This window comes from Cervus canadensis, chromosome 17 (genome assembly GCF_019320065.1).
Source record: "Cervus canadensis isolate Bull #8, Minnesota chromosome 17, ASM1932006v1, whole genome shotgun sequence".
NCBI classification, from domain to species: domain Eukaryota; kingdom Metazoa; phylum Chordata; class Mammalia; order Artiodactyla; family Cervidae; genus Cervus; species Cervus canadensis.
In genome coordinates, this window is record NC_057402.1 from 48,616,331 (window position 1) to 48,636,492 (window position 20,162).

At 47.0% G+C, this 20,162-nt stretch overlaps 1 protein-coding gene across 8 annotated transcripts in view; it reads left to right on the top strand.

Annotated features, from left to right (window-relative positions):
* The window catches only part of NTRK3 (neurotrophic receptor tyrosine kinase 3), a 418,664-nt gene that overhangs the window by 117,766 nt on the left and 280,736 nt on the right, over positions 1–20,162 (top strand). For all 8 annotated transcript variants that reach the window (XM_043490362.1, XM_043490363.1, XM_043490359.1 and 5 more), the window contains 5 exons: positions 1,189–1,257; positions 14,476–14,633; positions 15,633–15,775; positions 16,400–16,541; positions 17,833–18,129. In XM_043490362.1, the coding sequence (XP_043346297.1) occupies positions 1,189–1,257; positions 14,476–14,633; positions 15,633–15,775; positions 16,400–16,541; positions 17,833–18,129 (809 nt within the window). The remainder of the gene's footprint in view (positions 1–1,188; positions 1,258–14,475; positions 14,634–15,632; positions 15,776–16,399; positions 16,542–17,832; positions 18,130–20,162) is intronic.

A 20,162-nucleotide genomic window follows, 5' to 3' on the forward strand; every position in this document is an offset into this window, starting at 1 on the left:
CCTAATGAGAACAATTAAATAGCCATTAGGAGGAGAACAGAAGTGTGAACCAAGAGGCTGATGTCTTGATCATCGATGGGCAGGGCTGCTGGGGGAGGGACTGGCTTGAAGGAATTATAGGTGTGGAGTTTTTTTGACTTGTGTGAATGTTAAGAATGTTTGTTGGTAACAATAGCCTTACTTATGCAGGGTGAAGAAGTCCCAGGTATCTATAGTACAGGGTAGGGCATAGTTACCCACTCCAGTGTTTTTGCCTGGAGAATCCCAGGGACGGGGGAGCCTGGTGGGCTGCCATCTATGAGATCACACAGAGTCGGACACGACTGAAGCGACTTAGCAGCAGCAGCAGCAGCAGGGCATAGTTAACAATACAATACTCTACACTTACAACTTCGGGAAAGGGCACATGTTCTATTAAATATTGTTATCAAAGAAAAGGGAGGGGAGGAAATTTTAGAGGTGCCAATTAAATTTATGGCACTATTTATGGCGATCATTTCATATGTATATCTATATTATCTTAAACTCATCAAACATGTAAATATGTGCAGCTCTTTTGGTAAGTCAACTATGCCTCAGTGATAAAAAAAGGAGGAGGGATAAATTAAGAGTTTGGGATTAGCAGATACAAACTACTATATGTAAAATGGATAAGCAATAGGTCCTACTGTGTAGCACAGGGAATTATATTCAGTTACCTATATAAACCACAATGGAAAATAATATGAAAAAGAATGTATTTTTCTGTAACAATCACTTCACTGTACAGCAGAAATTAATTCAACATTGTAAATCAACTGTACTTCATTAAAAAAAATACTTGCTGGTTTGTATACGCTCTACCCTGAGGATTCTCTGTCCTCCTGAAAGAGGGTGGGCTTAAAAAGGTGAAATTTTATTGTGGTGAGGGGATAGCAGAGAATGATCAAGAAAATTTTATTAATTTATTTATTTCATTTGATTTGTAAAGCCTTTTCTTTAAAAGGTCTCAGCATCCTCTCCAGACATGATCTGTAGCCTTGACTACTGGCAGATGTGCTGTTAGCCGAATGGAACAAAGGAGAAGAACAACATGAGATGTTGTTCTCATGAGATGAGCCAGGCTCCCACGAGATGACCATGCTTACTACACAGTGCAAGACTTATTCCAGATCGTCCTCTGATTTTCTTTATTTGTCCCTCTTGCAGAAACCTGTCAAGTAACCGGCTCACCACGCTCTCATGGCAGCTCTTCCAGACGCTGAGTCTTCGGGAATTGTAAGTTCAGTTTCGAAAACTGTCCAAATTGGTGGAGTGGTGGTCAGAGATCGGGTGAAGCCACTGGAAGCTGGGGCATATATACACCTGAAGAGGTTTTTAGGGTGGATGACATGGGTGTACCATGTTCAGTGAGAGGGAGTCACCCCATTCCTTGATTTCTGATGCTCTTTCTGGGCATAGTACATTTCAGAAGATAGGAATCTCATCTCTTAGCAGGATGTAGTTTTGTGACCTGTTAGTAATTAGTTAATAACAGTATTGAATTTGCAATAATAAAGAGAGTTAGTTTATAATAAACAACATTTGTAATATATAAATAGATTATTAGGTGTGCTTTCGTTTACATGACCTCTGATTTATCATCACTAGTGTCAATCAAGGTAGGTATTATTATGCTTCCCATAAAAATGGTATCTCCACCCTTTAAGATGAGGGTTTTTTAGCTCCAGAAAGGCATGTGAGATATAGCCAAGATCACCTTGCTAGGGACTGGCAGAACCAAGACTTGAACACAAGCCTTTAATTTCAGATTGCATGTCTTTTCCACTTCTCATGATCTTCTGTCAGCCTATTTGGCTTGAGTATGGGCATCCTGGAGGGACAAAGCCCATATATTTATTCACTCTGCCTGTGGACCTAAGTTTAGCCTTGCTGCATTCCGAGACTGATCAGTGTGCTCCTACCCCAGCTAGCCATTTTTCACAAACACATATTGGATGGATGAGTGAAAACTTGTGATCACTGCTGGAAAAAATAACTCATGTTGTTGTGTGAGTCATCAGGGTCAGCTCTGTGCATGAAGGACAGCATATTATGTTGAGAGAACAAATCAAGGAATAAATTGCAAAGGAACTGAGACATGGATGGAATTAGGGACTCAGGGTTCCAGAGACACTGCTCACGTGTCTCCTCTTCTACTTGGTGACTCCAATCCAAATTCACTGAATACAGATTGCTTTCCTGTCCTTTACCAAGAGGCAATGAATGACCTTGGATCCCTGCCCGTGCTGTTGGCCTTTCAACTTGTTCTCCCTCCAGCTGGTTAAGACCTGAGTTCAAGGATGAGTCATAACCTTTTCTGACCCAGTTGGTCAGGAGGGAGAATATGTACATTGCCATGACAGTCCAGTATATACCCTACTCATCCTCTACTAGGTGTCTACGTGATGGTGAAAGAGGCCATTCCAGGGATGGGAAGGGCAGAGAGGGTCTCTTTGACAGTGTTGGAGGGTTTAGGATAAGACCACTTTCCTACCTTAGGACTTTGCCCTTCCCACTAGCCTTCTCCTCTGCTACAAGCATAATAGCTGATGTGATCAGCGTTCATACATGGCTACCATGTATCAGGTCATATATGGCTACCGTTCACATGTACATCAATAAAAACTTCTTCTGAGCTTGAAAAAAAGGTAAATATATACTCACGTGTGTTCATGCTAAATCGATTCAGTTGTGTCTGACTCTGCTACCCTACGGACTGTAGTCCACCAGGCTCCTCTGTCCATGGGATTCTCCAGGCGGGAATAATGGAGTGGGTGGCAATGCCCTCCTTCAGGGGATCTTCCCAATCCAGGAATTGAACCCGCGTCTCCTGTGTCTTCTGCATCGCCAGGCAGGTTCTTTACCACTAGTGCCACCTGGGAAGCCCAAATATATACTTATTAGTTTGTAAAGCACAGAGAAACTGGACAGTGTCACAGAGAAATCTCAGCGTCAGATTGGTCCACCTGATGCACTTGTGTTCATTCCCATCTTTGTAGGTAGAAAAGAAGTTAAAGGTAAATGAACATGACTGCTTTGATCACCACTAATGCTGATTTCTGAGATCTTACTTTGTTGCAGGCACTGTGCCAAGCAATCTATCGAGTTATGTATGTTATTTAATCCTTCTAACAATTCTATCAGGTCAGAATGACTACTATCACTTCACCTTTGGGGACCCTGGGGAGTACTTAGCAAGGTTAAGTATCTTGGTTAAGGTCACCTGTTAGCCGAATGGCAGCATATGAACTCAAGATCTTGACTATTATGCTCAGCCATCTGCTAACTTTTTCAGTCTTTTTTCAGTCCAGGTGTGTTAGTCACTTAATCATGTCTGACTCTTTGTGACCCCATGGACTATAGCCTGCCAGGCTCCTCTGTCCATGGGATTCTCCAGGCAAGAAAACTGGAGTGGATAGCCATTCCCTTCTCCAGGGGATCTTCCCGACCCAGGGATTGAACCCAGGTCTCTCCCATTGCAGGCAGATTCTTAACCATCAGAGCTACCAGGGAAATGCTTCCAATCCAAGGATGGATCCATCCTATGATAATTTTCAAACAAATGTGTGATTACAGTTTTTCCTTACCTTGCTTTAAAACTGACCAGGGGCCCTGCCCTAAAGGATCTGGTTGGGGACTCTCTTTCTTGTGAGTCTTTCATTTAGTTCTCCCAAGAACCCCGCCCTTTCATCTATGGGAGTCCAGGGACCGCACCTCTCCAGGGTGCATCTTGGTCTGCTATTGTTGGAATTATTGAAACAACGTTCAGTGCTCCTTCTAAAAGTCATTGGCTGCTAAATCAATGGTGTGCTGCCCCCATGACCTGTTTCTTGGAATTTTAGAAACAGTTGTTCCATGGATATATATTTAAAGAAAATGTCAGATTTCTCCCAGAGGCTCATGGGACTCTGCATTCATCTTTGCCCGGGATCAATACACCAGTGAGCTGGCTGTGACTTATGGCGGAATGAAGACGTTCCCTCCAGGGCGAGTCACTGTGGGAGAAGCACCATGTCCACGGAGTATTTTATTTCTGTCATATTGTTAAATAAGAAAAGAATTATATTGGAAAATAAAGAAACCCCTCTCTGAGGGAGCGGTCGCCTGATAGGGGTCTTTTTTTTTTGAGGAAGAATTGAATGTTGAGAGTGGAAAATTTATCTCTTGGCTGGAGGGGCCGCCTGTTGGCTCTTAGCTGTGGCTGTGATTAAAATCCAAACAATCCCAGTTCCTGGCAAATGGAAGAGGGGGTCGTATTTTCTTGTCTGACTTCCTGATTAGTCCACATGGCGCCATCTGCCATGAGCCATGTAGACTGCCAGGGTCTGCCCAATGGAGCCTGCGGGCTGGGGTGTGGGGAAGGGTGGGGTAGTTCCAGGAAGAAAGACTGTTGGCACTGGAGGAGATGGCTCTGTGAGTTGGGGTGGCCAGATCCTCTCGAGGGTAGAGGTGTGAGGCTTCCAGCGACCTTCCGCAGGAACAGAAGGATCAAACTGGGGCTTTCGACAGCTTCTTAGCACATTTTATTCCTTCGTGGGGGATCTCTGCCTGCCCCAACCAGCCCTTCCTCTGATCCTTGATAGAGCAATGAATGCTGTTGGGATTCCCCGTCAGAAGGCTGAGTGTGTATGACTTTTCCAATAGCAGAGAAGGAGAAAGAAGAGACATATATTGAATCCCTAATGTGTATGAGGGCTTCCCCTGTGGCTCGGCAGTAAAGAATCCACCTGCCTATGCAGGAGGCGCTGAGATGTGGTTCAGTCCCCGGGTTGGGAAGATCCCCTGTAGGAGGAAATGGCAACTCACTCCAGTATTCTTGCCTAGAAAATCCCATGGACAGAGGAGCCTGGTGGGCTACAGTCCATAGGATCACAAAGAGTCAGACAAGACTGAGCGACTAAACAACAACAATGGATAAGAGGTCCAGTCTTATCCCAGGGAACAACCCCATAGTGGGGTGGGGATGTCCTTATCTTCCAGTTTGACAGATGAGGGTTGGAGGCCTGGCCAAGTGAAATAGCTGATCCAACATCACAAGTAATGGGAATTAGTACTTTGATTATTAGCATTGCTACCACCCAGGTATGCACTTTTCAAAGACCAGCTCTTTTTTGACCCAACAGCCCCATAGCCCACATGCTTTGCATCTCCTTCCAGAGGCCACTCTCAACATGGCAGCTCCCCTTGGAATCAACAGGGGGGAGAAATGGAATCCAAAGGGGGGGAAAAATTCCAAACAAGTTAGCATCTCAGGGCCCTTGCCATATGCCAGACACTTCTTTTACTCATTTCTCATTTACTTTTGTGCGATGAAGGGTATGGTCTTAGCTGAGCATCAAGCCCATCGCTTCTCACCGGTCCGGGCTGTTTGTTTTTCTTACTGATAAAAACTGGAAGAATCTTTCGAGAGTTGCATCAGAGTAGCCAGCGTCTTCCCATGGCATGGGTTTGGAGAGGTTTCAGTTGGTGTTGCGCAGTGCTCACTGAAGTTTCTGGTTTTGGCAAGATGCTGTCTTCCCATTACCAAGAAGATGGGAACTGTCCGTTGAGAAAGCCGAGGGAGAATCAAAGAGATTGCCTCCGAGGTAAAGAATGAATTAGAAAGAAAAGAAGCTTGGATTCTGAATCCCATGATACAATTTAGGCAAAGGCGAGAGGCACCAGAGGATATAAACTCACAGTACAGAAACCCTTCAGAAATACCCTAAGGACCATTAGTGTATCTCCAACAGGCTTCTCTTAATACCCTGCACGCACAGAGCAGACATGATTAAAACAGATTGGGATATTTCATTTTCTTAAAGCACAGTGATAATTACGTCTGGTATAATCTGCAGATTTAATAGACTTGGTAAAATATTAACTTAGTTTCGGGGATGGTTTTGTGCTGATCCTGGCACTTTCCCTCTCCCAGTGCTGGCCCTGACTGCTTGCCACAGCTCTTCAAGTCACTAAACAAGCTGGTTAAGGGGTTTCCTGGTTGCTCAGTGGTTAAGAAGCCTCCTGCCAGTGCAGGAGACTTGGGTTCCATCCTTGGTCCGGGAAGATCCCACATGCCTTGGAGCAGCTAAGCCCGTGTGCCACAACTACTGAGCCTGTGAGCCGCAGCCACTGAAGCCTGAGCAGCCTAGAGCCCCTGCTCCACCGCAAGAGAAGCCACCACAATGAGAAGCCCGCACACAGTAACCAGACAGTAGACCCCACTCACTGCACAGAGAAAAACCTGTGCAGCAACGAAGACCCGGCACAGCCTAAATAAATAAAAAAGCTTCTCAGGTGACTCAGTGGTAGAGAATCTGCCTGCAGTGCAGGAGACCTGAGTTCAGTCCTTGGGTCGGGAAGATCCCCTGGAAAAAGAAATGGTAACCCACTCAGATATTCTTGCCTGGGAAATCCCATGGACAGAGGAGCCTGGTGGACTATAGTCCATGAGGTCTCAAAAGAATTAGACATGACTTAGTGACTAAGCAACCAACAACAGCAAAATAAGTAAATAAACAATCAGACTAATAATACTGTTATTATAATAATAACCTGACCTCTTTATCGCCCCTGTAACTTCAGGAAGCATGTTAACATAGATCATCACTAATCCTCACAATAACTGTGAGAAAGGAATATTGAACCCACTTACTCCCTTTTGTAGAAGTTAAAAGAGAGCCTTGCAGAATGAAGTTACTTACTGTCTTCATATCCTAGGGCTGCCTTAACATGTTTCCACAAATTTGGTGGCTTCGAACAAAAGAAAATGATTTTCTCCCTGTTCTGGAGCCCAGAAGTCCAAAATCAAAGTGTCAGCAGGATACACACACTGCAGAGGCTCTAGGAAGAGCCCTTCCTTGCCTTTTCCAGTGTCTAGTGGCCTCTGGTGGTCCTCGGCTTGTGGTAGCACCACTCCAGTCTCTGCCTCCATCTGCACGTGGCCATCTTCCCCATCTCTTTGTCTTTGATCTTTCCCTCCCTCCCCCCTCTTTCTTTGGCTGCACAACGTGGCTTGTGAAATGTCCCTGAGCAGGGATTGAACTCATGCTCCCTGCAGTGACCACTGGAGAAGTCCTTTCCCTCCTTCCTCTTCTTTGGATACCGGTCCTTGGGTTTACGGTCCACCGTATTCCAGGATAATCTCATTTATGATTTCACTTGATTATATCTGCAAAGACTCTGTTTTCATAAAGGTCACATTCACAACGACTGGGACTTAAGGCTTTGGTCGAGGAGGAGACACTTCAATCTACTGTGGCCCCCCAAGTTGACACAGCTGGCTCAACTCAGATCTTCGGGTACATTTTTTACGATCGGGTTGTTGGCATCTTCAGGTGCCCTTTGGGCACATTTTCTCCTGTGACAACAGATTTGGGTCTCTGCCCCATTTTCCACTACCTGGCACCAGGATTGCCACCCACAGCACTGATACTGCGGAGGGGAGAAGAAAACCAGAGTGATGGCTGGCGGGGAATCAGTGTTTTCTAAACACCCAGTCTTGGTGTTGGCTGTTCAGCCAAGTGTCTGTGTGCACAGACTCAGATGAGGCTGAGTTAATCTGCAGGAAGCCCCAGGGGCCCTGCAATTAGGCCCCGGGCCATCTTGGGGCAAGGGCTGGGTGTTGGTAATCTGTGCTCCGAAGCAGCTGCTTCTGTATTATTCATGGGGCTGCCTGCATTATTGATGGAGCCCGGGAAGGCTGGTTTTAGGCTCCAGGAGTCTGTCCCCTGAAGCCCTGGCTGAAGGCTCCACTGCTCCAGGCCGGACTGGATGGGAGAACAGACTGCATCATTTAGACCCAGGACTTGCCCTTCTTTGCTTCTGGTCCATTTCACTGATTTTTTGTTTTTTTAAAAAATAATTTTATTAATTAATTTATTTGGGGCCTATGCTGGGTCTTCCTTACTGCGCGGGCTCTTCTCTAGTCGTGGCGAGTGAGGGCTCCTCTCTAGGTTCGGTGCGTGGGCTTCTCACTGCGGTGGCTTCTCTTGTTCCAGATCACGGGCTCTCGGGCACTCAGGCTTCAGTAGTTGCAGTTTCTGGCCCCGGGAGCACAGGCTGTATAGTTGGTGACGCCTGGGCTTAGTTGTTCCACCGCATGCAGGATCCTCCCAGATCAGGGGTCGAACCCGTGTCTCCTGCATTGGCAGGCAGATTCTTTACCCATGAGCCAGCAGGAAAGTCCCCACTGCACTGTTTGACTCTGTTATCAGATTGTGAAGATGACCGTGGATTTGCTCGTGAGATGCTTGTTGCACTACTGTTCTGAGTCTCAACATGCTCTCTGCTGTGTGTATGTCTCGCTGTCCAGGAGGACGGTCCAGAGGGATGGGGGAAGAACTCAGGGTTCTTCTGAAGTTTTCAGGAGACTCGGGGTTGGAGGAAAGGAACAAGTCTTGTGGTGCTTGCCTTCTGTAGGAGAAAGAGGGAAGGAAATAAATAAGCATTAGCGTGCCCATGCCCGGCGGGGTCTTAGCCATGCCCCACATATCTCACCAGCTCCTCCCACCAGCCTCAGGGTGCTGAGGCATCAGCCTCCTTTCTGGGGGACACTCCTGAGATGTGGGGAAGCGCAGTAGTGCAGAGCTCAGACAAGAGGCAGAACTGAATAAAGCGCGTGTGACCTGAAGCAGCCCGCCAAGCCTCTCACTCGTCTAGTGTTTTCCACCCAGGTGGGTAATTTGGATTTTTACAGCTACTTAATAATGAATGACCACATCTTGTCAAGTAAGCAACTGGGAAAAATCAGGCTGACCTGGTTCAGTTTGCATATATTCCAGCATCTGGACCCTCAATATCCTTCCAACAGGGCTGACAGGCCTCTCCTCGCAGCCCCTGCAGTGTGAATCCCAACCAGTTCTCCGCGTCCCTTCCCCCCAGGCAGGCTGGGCAGTTTCTTCCCTCCAGAAGAAACCTCTCTGGTTTTCTCCTGTCTACATTTTCTCTATTTTCTCTCTCATTTCTCAGCTGCTGCAGACGCATCTACCTTAACCCCAGGGCAAACCCCTCCGAGGGTCCTTAACTTCATCTCTCACTTTCCTGCCCTAGGACCTTCCCTTCCCCACCCCACCCCCTGGGCCTGCCCCCTACCCCAGCCCTGATATGTTTCCCTTTTTCCTTTCCACTGATTTCTTCTCTTCTTTCAACCAAAGACATTTCTCTCCACCATTAACTTCCTTGCCCTGGAGCATAAAACCTTGGGGTCATATTTTACTCTTTCCTTTTCTTCTACCTCCAATGAAGCACCAAACTTGACCTTTTCTTCCTTTATGATGTCCGCTCCATTTTCCCCTTGACTCTCCCCAATTTGATTGCAGAATTCCAAATTTGAATGCAGAGTTTTCCAAATTTGAATTAAGAGTTCCAAATTTGAATGCATCTTTTTGAATGAAGAGTTTCAAAGAACAGCAAGGAGAGATAAGAAAGAGATCACTTTGCACTCAGAGATCAGTGCAAAGAAATAGAGGAAAACAACAGAATGGGAAAGACTAGAGATCTCAAGAAAATTATAGATACCAAGGGAACATTTCACACAAAGATGGGCAGAATAAAGGACAGAAATGGTATGGACCCAACAGAAGCAGAAGATATTAAGAAGAGGTGGCAAGAATACAGAGAACTGCACAAAAAGATCTTCATGACCCAGATAACCATGATGGTGTGATCACTCACCTAGAGCCAGACATCCTGGAATGTGAAATCAAGTGGGCCTTAGGAAGGAAGCATCACTCTGAACAAAGCTAGTGATGGTGGAATTCCAGTTGAGCTATTTCAAATCCTGAAAGATGATGCTATGAAAGTGCTGCACTCAATATGCCAGCAAATGTGCAAAACTCATCAGTGGCCACAGGACTGGAAAAGGTCAGTTTTCATTCCAATCCCAAAGAAAGGAAACACCAAAGAATGCTCAAACTACTGCACAATTGCACTCATCTCACATGCTAGTAAAGTAATGCTCAAAATTCTCCAAGCCAGGCTGCAGCAATACGTGAACTGTGAACTTCCAGATGTTCAAACTGGATTTTAAAAAGGCAGAGGAACCAGAGATCAAATTGCCAACATCCATTGGATCATCGAAAAAGCAAGAGAGTTCCAGAAAAACATCTACTTCTGATTTATTGACTATAACAAAGCCTTTGACTGTGTGGATCACAACAAACTGTGGAAAATTCTGAAAGAGATGGGAATACAAGACCACCTGACCGACCTCCTGAGAAAACTGTATGTAGGTCAGGAAGCAACAGTTAGAACTGGACATGGACCAACAGACTGGTTCCAAATCAGGAAAGGAGTACGTCAAGGCTGTATATTGTCACCCTGCTTATTTAACTTATATGCAGAGTACATCATGCAGAATGCCGGGCTGGATGAAGCACAAGCTGGAATCAAGATTGCTGGGAGAAATATCAATAACTTCAGACCTGCAGATGACACCATCCTTATAGCAGAAAGCGAAGAAGAACCAAAGAGTCTCTTGATGAAAGTGGAAGAGGAGAGTGAAAAAGTTGGCTTAAAGCTTAACATTCAGAAACTAGTATCATGGCATCCAGTCCCATCACTTCATGGCAAATAGATGGGGTAACAGTGGAAACAGTGGCTGACTTTATTTTTTTGGGCTCCAAAATCACTGCAGATGGTGACTGCAGCCCTGAAATTAAAAGACGCTTACTCCTTGGAAGAAAAGCTATGACCAACCTAGACAGCATATTAAAAAGCAGAGATGTTACTTTGCCAACAAAGGTCTGTCTAGTCAAAGCTATGGTTTTTCCAGTAGTCATGTATGGATGTGAGAGTTGGACTGTGAAGAAAGCTGAGTGCTGGGGAGTTGATGCTTTTGAACTGTGGTGTTGGAGAAGACTCTTGAGAGTCCCTTGGACTGCAAGGAGATGCAACCAGTCCATCCTAAAGGAGATCAGTCCTGAATAGTCATTGGAAGCACTGATGCTAAAGCTGAAACTCCAATACTTTGGCCACCTGATATGAAGAGCTGACTCATTTGAAAAGACCCTGATGCTGGGAAAGATTGAAGGCAGGAGGAGAAGGGGACAACAGAGGATGAGATGGTTGAATGGCATCACCAGCTGGATGGACATGAGTTTGAGTAAGCTCCGGGAGTTGGTGATGGACAGGGAAGCCTGGCGTGCTGCAGTCCAAGGAGTCGCAAAGAGTCAGATACGAAGAGCAACTGAACTGAACTGAACTCCCCAATTTTTACCTCTCTATTCCAGGCTCTTAGTAACTGAGCAGCAGTTCTCTCATGGTGGTCCAGAGTCCCAGGGACCCCCAAGACCCTTATTGGCAGATCACAAGGTTAAATCTCTTTTCATAATAATCCTGCAATGTTATTTGCCTTTTTCACTCCCTTGTTCAAAGAAGTTTTCTAGAGGCCATGTGATGTATGCTAAATCCTTCCTCTGATGCTCAGTGGAGTTTTTGCTAATGCACTCTTGTGTTTTAATATTTTCCCAATTTTTATTTCTAATATGGTAAATTATGATAAGTATCATGCACCTGAAAGCTCTTTGAGACCCTCAGTCATCTATCAGGGAGAAAAGGAGTTCTGAGACCCAAAAGCTGGAGAGCACCGACCTGGAGCCTGCCAGTCTGGATGGTGCCTGCGTGTGCCTGAGAAAAGATGCCTCTTCTGGGTGGATAGAGCCCATACCTGGTGCCAGGTCTGGTCAAGGGCGTGCAGGCTGGATTTCATCTCTATTCCTCCCTTTGGCTGGGAGGACAAACTTCCCCACTGTACACCGTGACCCTGTGTTTCTCGGATGTCCTAACTCATGTCCCAGGCTCCAGCTTGCCTCCTCTCTGGTTCATCCTGTCCAGCATTGTTGGATTGCTCTTCTTACAATTTTGTCCACATCACTGTCCAACTACAAGGACTCCAGTGGTTCCCACTGCCTTCTGGATGCATTTCAAGCTTCTTGATGTGGCGGTGAATGTCCTCCACCATCTGGCTTTCACTTGTCCTTCCAGCTTTATTTCCTGGTGCTCCTTGACACAAACTCTCTGCCATGGTTCAACTTTATTTTTCTTGTTTTCACAGTCCAGTCAGTAACAGGCCCTCTAATTTTTCCCTAGTCACTCCCTCCACAAGCTCCCAAAGTCAGGGGTCCTGCTTACTCCTCTTAGAATCCCCTATCTAGCAATGCCTTGCCCGTGATAGATGGTGAGGAAGATGCATGGATTTTGGACTCCAACAGGCTGAGATTTGAGGCCCTGAGGCTTCCCCTATGACTCAACAAGTAAAGGATCCACCTGTAGTGTAGGAGACACAGGAGACGTGTTTAATCCCTGGGTTGGTAAGATCCCCTGGAGGAGGAAATGGCAACCCACTCCAGTATTCTTACCTGGAGAATTCCATGGACAGAGGAGCCTGGCAGGCTACAGTCCATGGGGTCGCAAAGAGTTGGACATGACTGAGCACATAAATTCACTGCCACACACAGCTGAGGGACTTTGAGCACATGACTTGACTCTTCCAAACATGAAAGGGGGAGTCCCTCATCTGTGTGGTGATGGGACTTGGTTGTCTCCGAGTGTAGTTGTGAGAAGCAGATGCTTGATAAAAGTTAGTTCTTATCTCCTTTGCTGAATGAGTGTGGTGTGTGGAGAAAAATCATGGGTACTTTTAGACCAAGAGGATATCATACGGGGGTGTTTGCACATACTACCTTTGCGGTCCTGTTGGCTGGAAAACATTGATTCCTGCCCCCAAGGGCCTCTCTTTTCTTCTTTTATTTTAAATATTATTTATTTATTTGACTGTGCCGCATCTTTGATTGTCATTGTGGCATTCAGGGTCTTTAGTTGCGGTATGTGGGATCTAGTTCCCTGACCAAGGATGGAACCCAGGCCCCTTGTGTTGGGATTGTGAAATCTTGGACACTGGACCACTAGGGAAGTCCTCTCGTTTTTTTTTTTTTTTTCTCTTTTTGCCTGAAAGCTGGTTGATGGTCGTCTTCACCAAGATGAATGCTCCCAGGAAACAGGGACTGATTATTCATTTCTGTTTCAATAGCACTCACTCCAGGCAGAGCCAGACATGGAAGAGGTGCTTATGAAGGATTTTGTTGAATCTATGAAAGAATCAAGCTGGTCCCAAGATGGGCTTTGAGAAAATGTTGGAAATGGCTAACCACCTTCTCTCCAAGGAGAAAAGCTTCCTCCTTCCTTTATACTTACCTTCCTTCCACTTTTCTTCCTCCTTTTATTCATTCAACAGGTATTTAAGTGCCAGGCTCAGTTACAGGTATTGGGAATACGGCAGTAAACCTAACAGTCAATGTCTCTGACTTTGATGGAATTTAATTTTTATTTAGGGAGATAAAGCAAATAAATATTTATTTTTTTAAACTTTTTTCTTTATCTATTCTATATATAATAGTTTGCATCTGCTAGTCCCAAATTCCCAAGCAAGCAAATATATATTTAAACTGATGCTGCGCAGTGACAAATCCTAGAAGGAAGAAAATAGGCGAGAAGCTGGGCAGTGTGAGGGTGTGGGTTGAGGGTGACTTTCCCACAGAGGTGGTCAGAGAAGGCCATAGGAGATCGAGGGAGCTGATCTCACAGATACGTTCTGGGTCCAAACTCTGTAGACGGAGAGGACAACAGGTGCAAAGGCCCTGAGGCAGGAGCATGCAGGTCATCCTGCTGACGTTGCCCCACAGTGAGGTCAGTGTGGCTGAAGAAGAGGAGGGGAGGGTGAGGTAGGTGATGAGAGGTGACAGAGTGTGGTGCCAATTCCATAGGCCTTTGACTTTGACTTTCAATGAGTTGGGAGGCCGCTTGGAGGGTTTTGAGGATAGGAGCTTCCCAAAATGACATAATTAAAAGGTCTGTTCGCCAGATGAGTTCAGTGGAATGGATTTTCTTTTTAATAAGTTTATTCATTTAGAAACTATAAATTTGTGAACTTCTGTGAAGTTACTTCTTTAGTTGTTCAGTCGCTCAGATGTGTCCGACTCTTTGCAACCTCATGGACTGCATGCAGCATTCCAGGCTTCCCTGCCCTTCACTGTCTCCCAGAGCTTACTCAAACTCATGTTCATAGAGTCAGTCCTGCCATCCAGCCATCTCATCCTCTGTGGTCCCCTTCTCCTCCTGCCCTCAATCTTTCCCAGCATCAGGGTCTTTTCCAATAAGTCGGCTCTTTGCATCAGGTGGCCAAAGTATTGGTGCTTCAGCCTCAGCATCAGTCCTTCCAATGTACATTCAGGACTGATCTCCTTTAGGATGGACTGGTTTGATCTCCTTGCTGTTCAAGGGACTCTCAAGAGTCTTTTTCAGTACCACAGTTCGAAAGATCAATTCTTTGGTGCTCAATACTTCTTTAGAGATGCTGCCAAATGCCTTCTCTCATGAGTCTGAGGAGCAGGTGGGTGGCCTTTGGCTTCAGGGCCCTGGGAGGGAGCGGGGCCTCCCTTGGTTCAGGGGTTCCCTTCCCTTGCTTCTCGTCCACAGGAGGTTGGAGCAGAACTTCTTCAACTGCAGCTGTGACATCCGCTGGATGCAGCTGTGGCAGGAGCAGGGGGAGGCCAAGCTCAACAGTCAGAACCTCTACTGCATCGGCGCCGATGGCTCCCAGCTGCCCCTCTTCCGCATGAACATCAGCCAGTGCGGTGAGCGAGGCCCCTGGCCCGGCTGGCTCCACGCCCACCTCCCACAGACCCCAGGGATGGTGCGGCACATCAGTAGAGGAAGCCAGGGCTTTCCATCCCCACTGCCCTCCCAGCCTCGAATTCTCCGCATTGGCTGCGGATCTGGCTCCCCTCTTACTTCCTGCTTGCTCCTGTCCCTTCATGAGCCAGCTGTGGGAAGGTTGGCTTCAGGCAGCAGTCCCCATTCTTTCTGGCACTAGGAACTGGTTTCGTGGAAGACAGTTCTTCCTTGGACGGAGGGTGGGGGATGGCATGGTTTGGGGATGATTCAAGTACATTACATTTATTGTACACTTTATTCCTATTTTTATTACATCAGCTCCACCTCAGATCATCAGGCATTAGGTTCTGGAGGCTGGGGACTCTTGGTTTCAGGGATGCAGAAAAGGGTTACGTGTGCCCTCTTTGTGATCGGACCAGAGTCCCTGCACCCTGTCAGTTTCTTATTAAGCAAACCTGAAGGAGTGCAGGTGCCGGTGTGGTCTCCGGGTCTCCTTTATCAGGAACGTCTAAGGGACTTTTAGAGAAGCAGATGTGTGGGCCTGATCACTCATCTCTGACTTACGAGATCAGAATGTCTGGGGATGAGTTTGGAAATGTGAATTTCTAGTGAGCTCCTCAGGGGAGTCTGAAGCGGATCAAAGTTTTGAGAGCCAGTGCCCAAAGTGGAAGATGCCATTTGATGTCATTGCTAGAGTTGCATGCCTTGAGCAACTGTCCTCCCCTCCAACCCTGCCCGCCATCCCCTCCACCAGTAAAAGCTGCATGGGCTTACGTCCTGAGATCTGATGTCTGGAGCTGGTGTGAGGCTTCTGAGACTTGGGGTACTTTTAAGAGGTCAAGCAGGTTGTGTTGTAGTCATTATTAGACAAAGCAGGAAGTGCCACCATTGCCCTCATGGACAGAGTTTTGGTCACAAGCTCTTCCTTATCTATTCACCTGCCCTGTCCTCCCTCCCAGACCTTCCTGAGATCAGCGTGAGCCATGCCAACCTGACCGTACGAGAGGGTGACAATGCTGTCATCACCTGCAATGGCTCGGGCTCGCCCCTGCCCGACGTGGACTGGATAGTCACGGGCCTGCAGTCCATCAACACCCACCAGGTAGGTGTGGCCTTGGGCCCTGGCACCTATTAGTCTTAATGAGCTGAATCATGAAGAGAAGCAAGAGATGTCAGAATAAGAAAGAAGAAGAGGGGAAGTTTGTGGTCCTCTCTCTACAAGAAGAAAGGTGGAGACTTGGGTGCCACCCACCCACAACTTTTTCTGGCCAAATTGATCTTAAGCAGACTATAAACATCTCTGTATCTTACCTTCCTCATCTGTGAAATGGGTATAATGCTGTCATTCACCTCATAGGGTAAGTGTGAGGGTTACCTGAGCTCTTAACTGTAGAGAGCTTGGCCTTTAGTCAGCGTGCCTTCACTGGATAGCCCTCTTTCACTTTCTGCCTGTCTTTCCTTTTGATTCCTGAAGGTGTTGGGGAGTTTGTTGGGGGAAGCTTGTGGAAACTGATTATTGTCTTGGTTTTGGTGCCATCATCTGATTTTTCTGTTTTGAATCTTTTTTAAAAATTTTTATGTGGTAAAGTATATGTAACTTAAAATTTACAGTCTTAAATGTTTTTTCAGTTATTATAAAATATTAGCTCTATTCCCTGTGCTGTACAGTATATCCCTGGAGCTTATTTTATACGTCTGATGGTTGTCTGTTTTCTTGGGGTTTTAGACAAATCTGAACTGGACCAACGTTCACGCCATCAACCTGACGCTGGTGAATGTGACGAGTGAGGACAACGGCTTCACCCTGACGTGCATCGCTGAGAACGTGGTGGGCATGAGCAACGCCAGCGTGGCCCTCACTGTCCACTGTGAGTGGGCCCCACTGTGGAGGGCGGCTGGGGCCCTGGGGGTCTCGGCACAGGAGGCTGGGCGGGGTGGGGCCGCTGCAGTGGGCCTGGTCCACTGGGAGGGCAGAGACTCCTGTGGGGCAGTTCTGGGCAAGTCAAGTCAGTCCTTGGCTAGTAACCCCAGAGAGTGTGTCCCTGTCCCTCAGAAGGTGCTGGGCCTCCAACTCACATCTGCTCACTCCTAAGTTGGTTCAAGTCTGCCTTTTGTTAAACCTCTAAAAGTTCTCTGAGGAGCTACTCCATAGAGACAGGGAATGGACAAGCATATATATGAATTGTTTTGGCTGGGAAATACATGTAGTCATGCACACTTCTTGGTAAATTACTGCTAATCACACCAAACACACACACACACACCAAAACCAGATATCTGAAGTTAATGACTTTCGTGCTTATCTATGCACCAAATGCAAGGATCTGGGGTCATTGAATGACCTTTAGTATGAAATTTTGTTTCTCTTTTGGCTTAACGAAGATGCTTTTAAGGGAAATTCTAGCGGGACTTCCCTGATGGTCCAGTGGTTAAGACTTTGCCTTCCAATGCAGGGGGTGCGGGTTCATTCCCTGGTTGGGAAACTAAGATCCCACTTGCCTGGAGACCAAAACATAAAACAGAAGCAATGTTGTAACAAATTCCATAGACTTTATAAATGGCCAACATTAAAAAAAATAAATCTTAAAAAAAAAGATAAATTCTGCCAACTTGTCTTACATTCTTAGTCTTCCTTTAGCCAAGAGGAACTCATCTCTTTAAGGAATTCTTAGACAGTATAGTAGACTGAATGTTTATGCCCCACCCCCCAACAAAGGTCATGAGAGGGACCCTCCGGTTACAGTGGATCCAGGAAGCTTGGGCGAAGACAGACATCTCTTCACCCATTTAGGGATGGTGTTGGTTTGGTGGGGGCTATGGGACTTCCGATTCCCTTAGTCTTTTTAGAGCTGATGTCGAAGAATTGGGGCTTCTCAGGTAGCACAGTGATAAAGAATCCACCTGCCCATACAGGAGACGCTAGACCCCTGGGTTGGGAAATGGAGAAGGAAATCGCAACCCACTCCAGTATTCTTGCTGGGATAATCCCATAGACAGAGGAGCCTGGTGGGGTACAGTCCATGGGATTGCAAAAGTCAGATATGACTGAGCATGCATGCACGCATGAAGAATTGGGCTGCCTGCCCCAGCTCCTGGAAGGCTGCTCGAGGACATGGGAGGTTCCGTGTCCTGGGCTTCAGCTGGCCTGTCCCCTGGCAGACCCCCCGCGTGTGGTGAGCCTGGAGGAGCCCGAGCTACGCCTGGAGCACTGCATCGAGTTCGTGGTCCGTGGCAACCCGCCACCCACGCTGCACTGGCTGCACAACGGCCAGCCGCTGCGTGAGTCCAAGATCATCCACGTGGAGTACTACCAGGAGGGCGAGGTCTCTGAGGGCTGCCTGCTCTTCAACAAGCCCACCCACTACAACAACGGCAACTACACCCTCATCGCCAAGAACCCCCTGGGCACCGCCAACCAGACCATCAATGGCCACTTCCTCAAGGAGCCCTTTCCAGGTGAGGGTGGAACTGCCCTGGGGTGGCCGATCCCTCCAGGCGCTCAGGGGGGTCGGGGTGTGGGGGCTTGAGGGGTGAAGCAGCGTCAACACGGATACCATCATCACCAGCAACCACACACACTTTGCAACATCTTCGGCCACCACCAGAGTTTTATATAAATTAGATACAGTCTCTGTTTTCTGTTAGTGGTCACAGTAAAAACCAAGGCCTCTTGGAAATACACAGCTATGCATATAAGGGTATACGGTATTATGGTAGAGTAAGTAGGGACTTGGGAACTGGGTCGGAATGGTGGGGAATTTGGACCCAGTCCTTTGTTTGTTGGGGGATTCTGGGCCTGATCATTACCTCAACATCCTCATCTGTGAAATGGGCATGATGGTACTGCTCCTATAAGAATCTTGTGACTTTTATTAAATAACTTAAAGTAGACAAAGCGTGTGTCTCAGGCTTTGGTACCTAATGATGGTTTGATGATCTTCCATGTATGAGGCTTCAAGGTCTCTCTGATTCATCCCCACGTTTAACAGACAAGTTAAATCTCTTTCCACTTGCTGGGTAGAAGCAAGGCTTTGCCTGGGGTTGATGCTTCCAGGCCTGTGGCTCCTTCCCTCTAATGCTGTGGTGATTTGATGGGTGGGGAGTTCCTGATGCCCTCAACCTGAATGGTGCTGACATCCAGTGGATGGGTGGGGGAAGGAGAGGTCATTGAAATAATGAAAAAATTTTGTTTGAATATTTGGGAAGGGAGTCTGTCTTTGTCTGGGCTGGAATATTTCCAATATCTTCCTGAAGTTGGAGGAGAAGAAAACACTCCAAGAGTTTAGTGAAGGTGGCTGCAGCATCTCTTGGTAGATTTGGCAGCTGATAAGTTTCTATTAGTGAAGTCATGTATCTTTGATGACCTTGCTGATTTCTGCTGGGAACAAGCTAGAGGACCTCTCAGCCTTCAATTCCTAGAAATCCAGGCTTCTAATGAGGTAAAGGGTAAAGCAGATATCAGTAAAGATATCAGTGAAGACTGATATCATGCGCGCGCTCACACACACACACACACACACTCACACGGCAGAGGAGGACTAGCGCTGCAGCACCTGCTTATGTGAAGGTGACTTTACAACGTACAGATAACCATCAGGGAGCAGCTCCAAGGGGCCTTTTAAATCTTAGCACAAGGAAACTTGAACTCTGGAGACTCTGAGAGACACTCCGGGGAGACGAGACTGCCTGGGAAGCTAAATTCTTGCACGGAGTTCTGTGGAGCAGCGATGACACCGTCGCTCAGGAGAGGACTGAGAATGTGCCAATGCTTGAGACCCTGGCCATCCCATATGGTCTGACACTTCCATCATCATTCCTAGTATACCCAGTAAAGGGCCTCAGGACACTTCCCACTGTGGGTCACACGGGGCTTTTTAAGAACTGGAAGAGTCCTGGTTGGCACTGTGGAAGCAGTGAGCTTTAGATGCCGAGATGCTTTGCTTTTCAGGACCGTAAAGTCAGGCTAGGCTTTGTTGGCATTAAGGGCTGGAGTGGCCCTTTGCCCTGCTCATGCCCATCTGGTGATTAGAGAATGGACTCTGTTTTTAAAGAGGAGGTGTATGAACACTGATGGGGGAAAGGCGAGGTGGGATGAATTGGGAGATTGAGGTTGACATGTATACTCTACTGAGTATAAAATAGATAACTAACGAGAACCTACCGTATGGCACAGAGAACTCTGCTCAATGTTCTGTGGGGACCTAAATGGGGAGGAAACCCAGAAAAGAGGATTTATGTGCGTACGTATGGTGATTCACTCTGCTGTGTGGCAGAAACTGACAGGTCATTGTACAGCGACTATCCTCCAATACATGTTTTCTTTTTTAAAAAAAGAGGAGAATCTACACTCCCTCATGAGTGAGGAGTGAAGCCCCTGCCAAGTGATGCTTCTGTTCTCAAAGGGAAACTCCTGGGGTCTGGAGAGAGGGGGAGCTCTTGAATGTTTGAGAGGTGGGGCAAGACCCTCCGGCTCCTGTCCACAGAGGGTG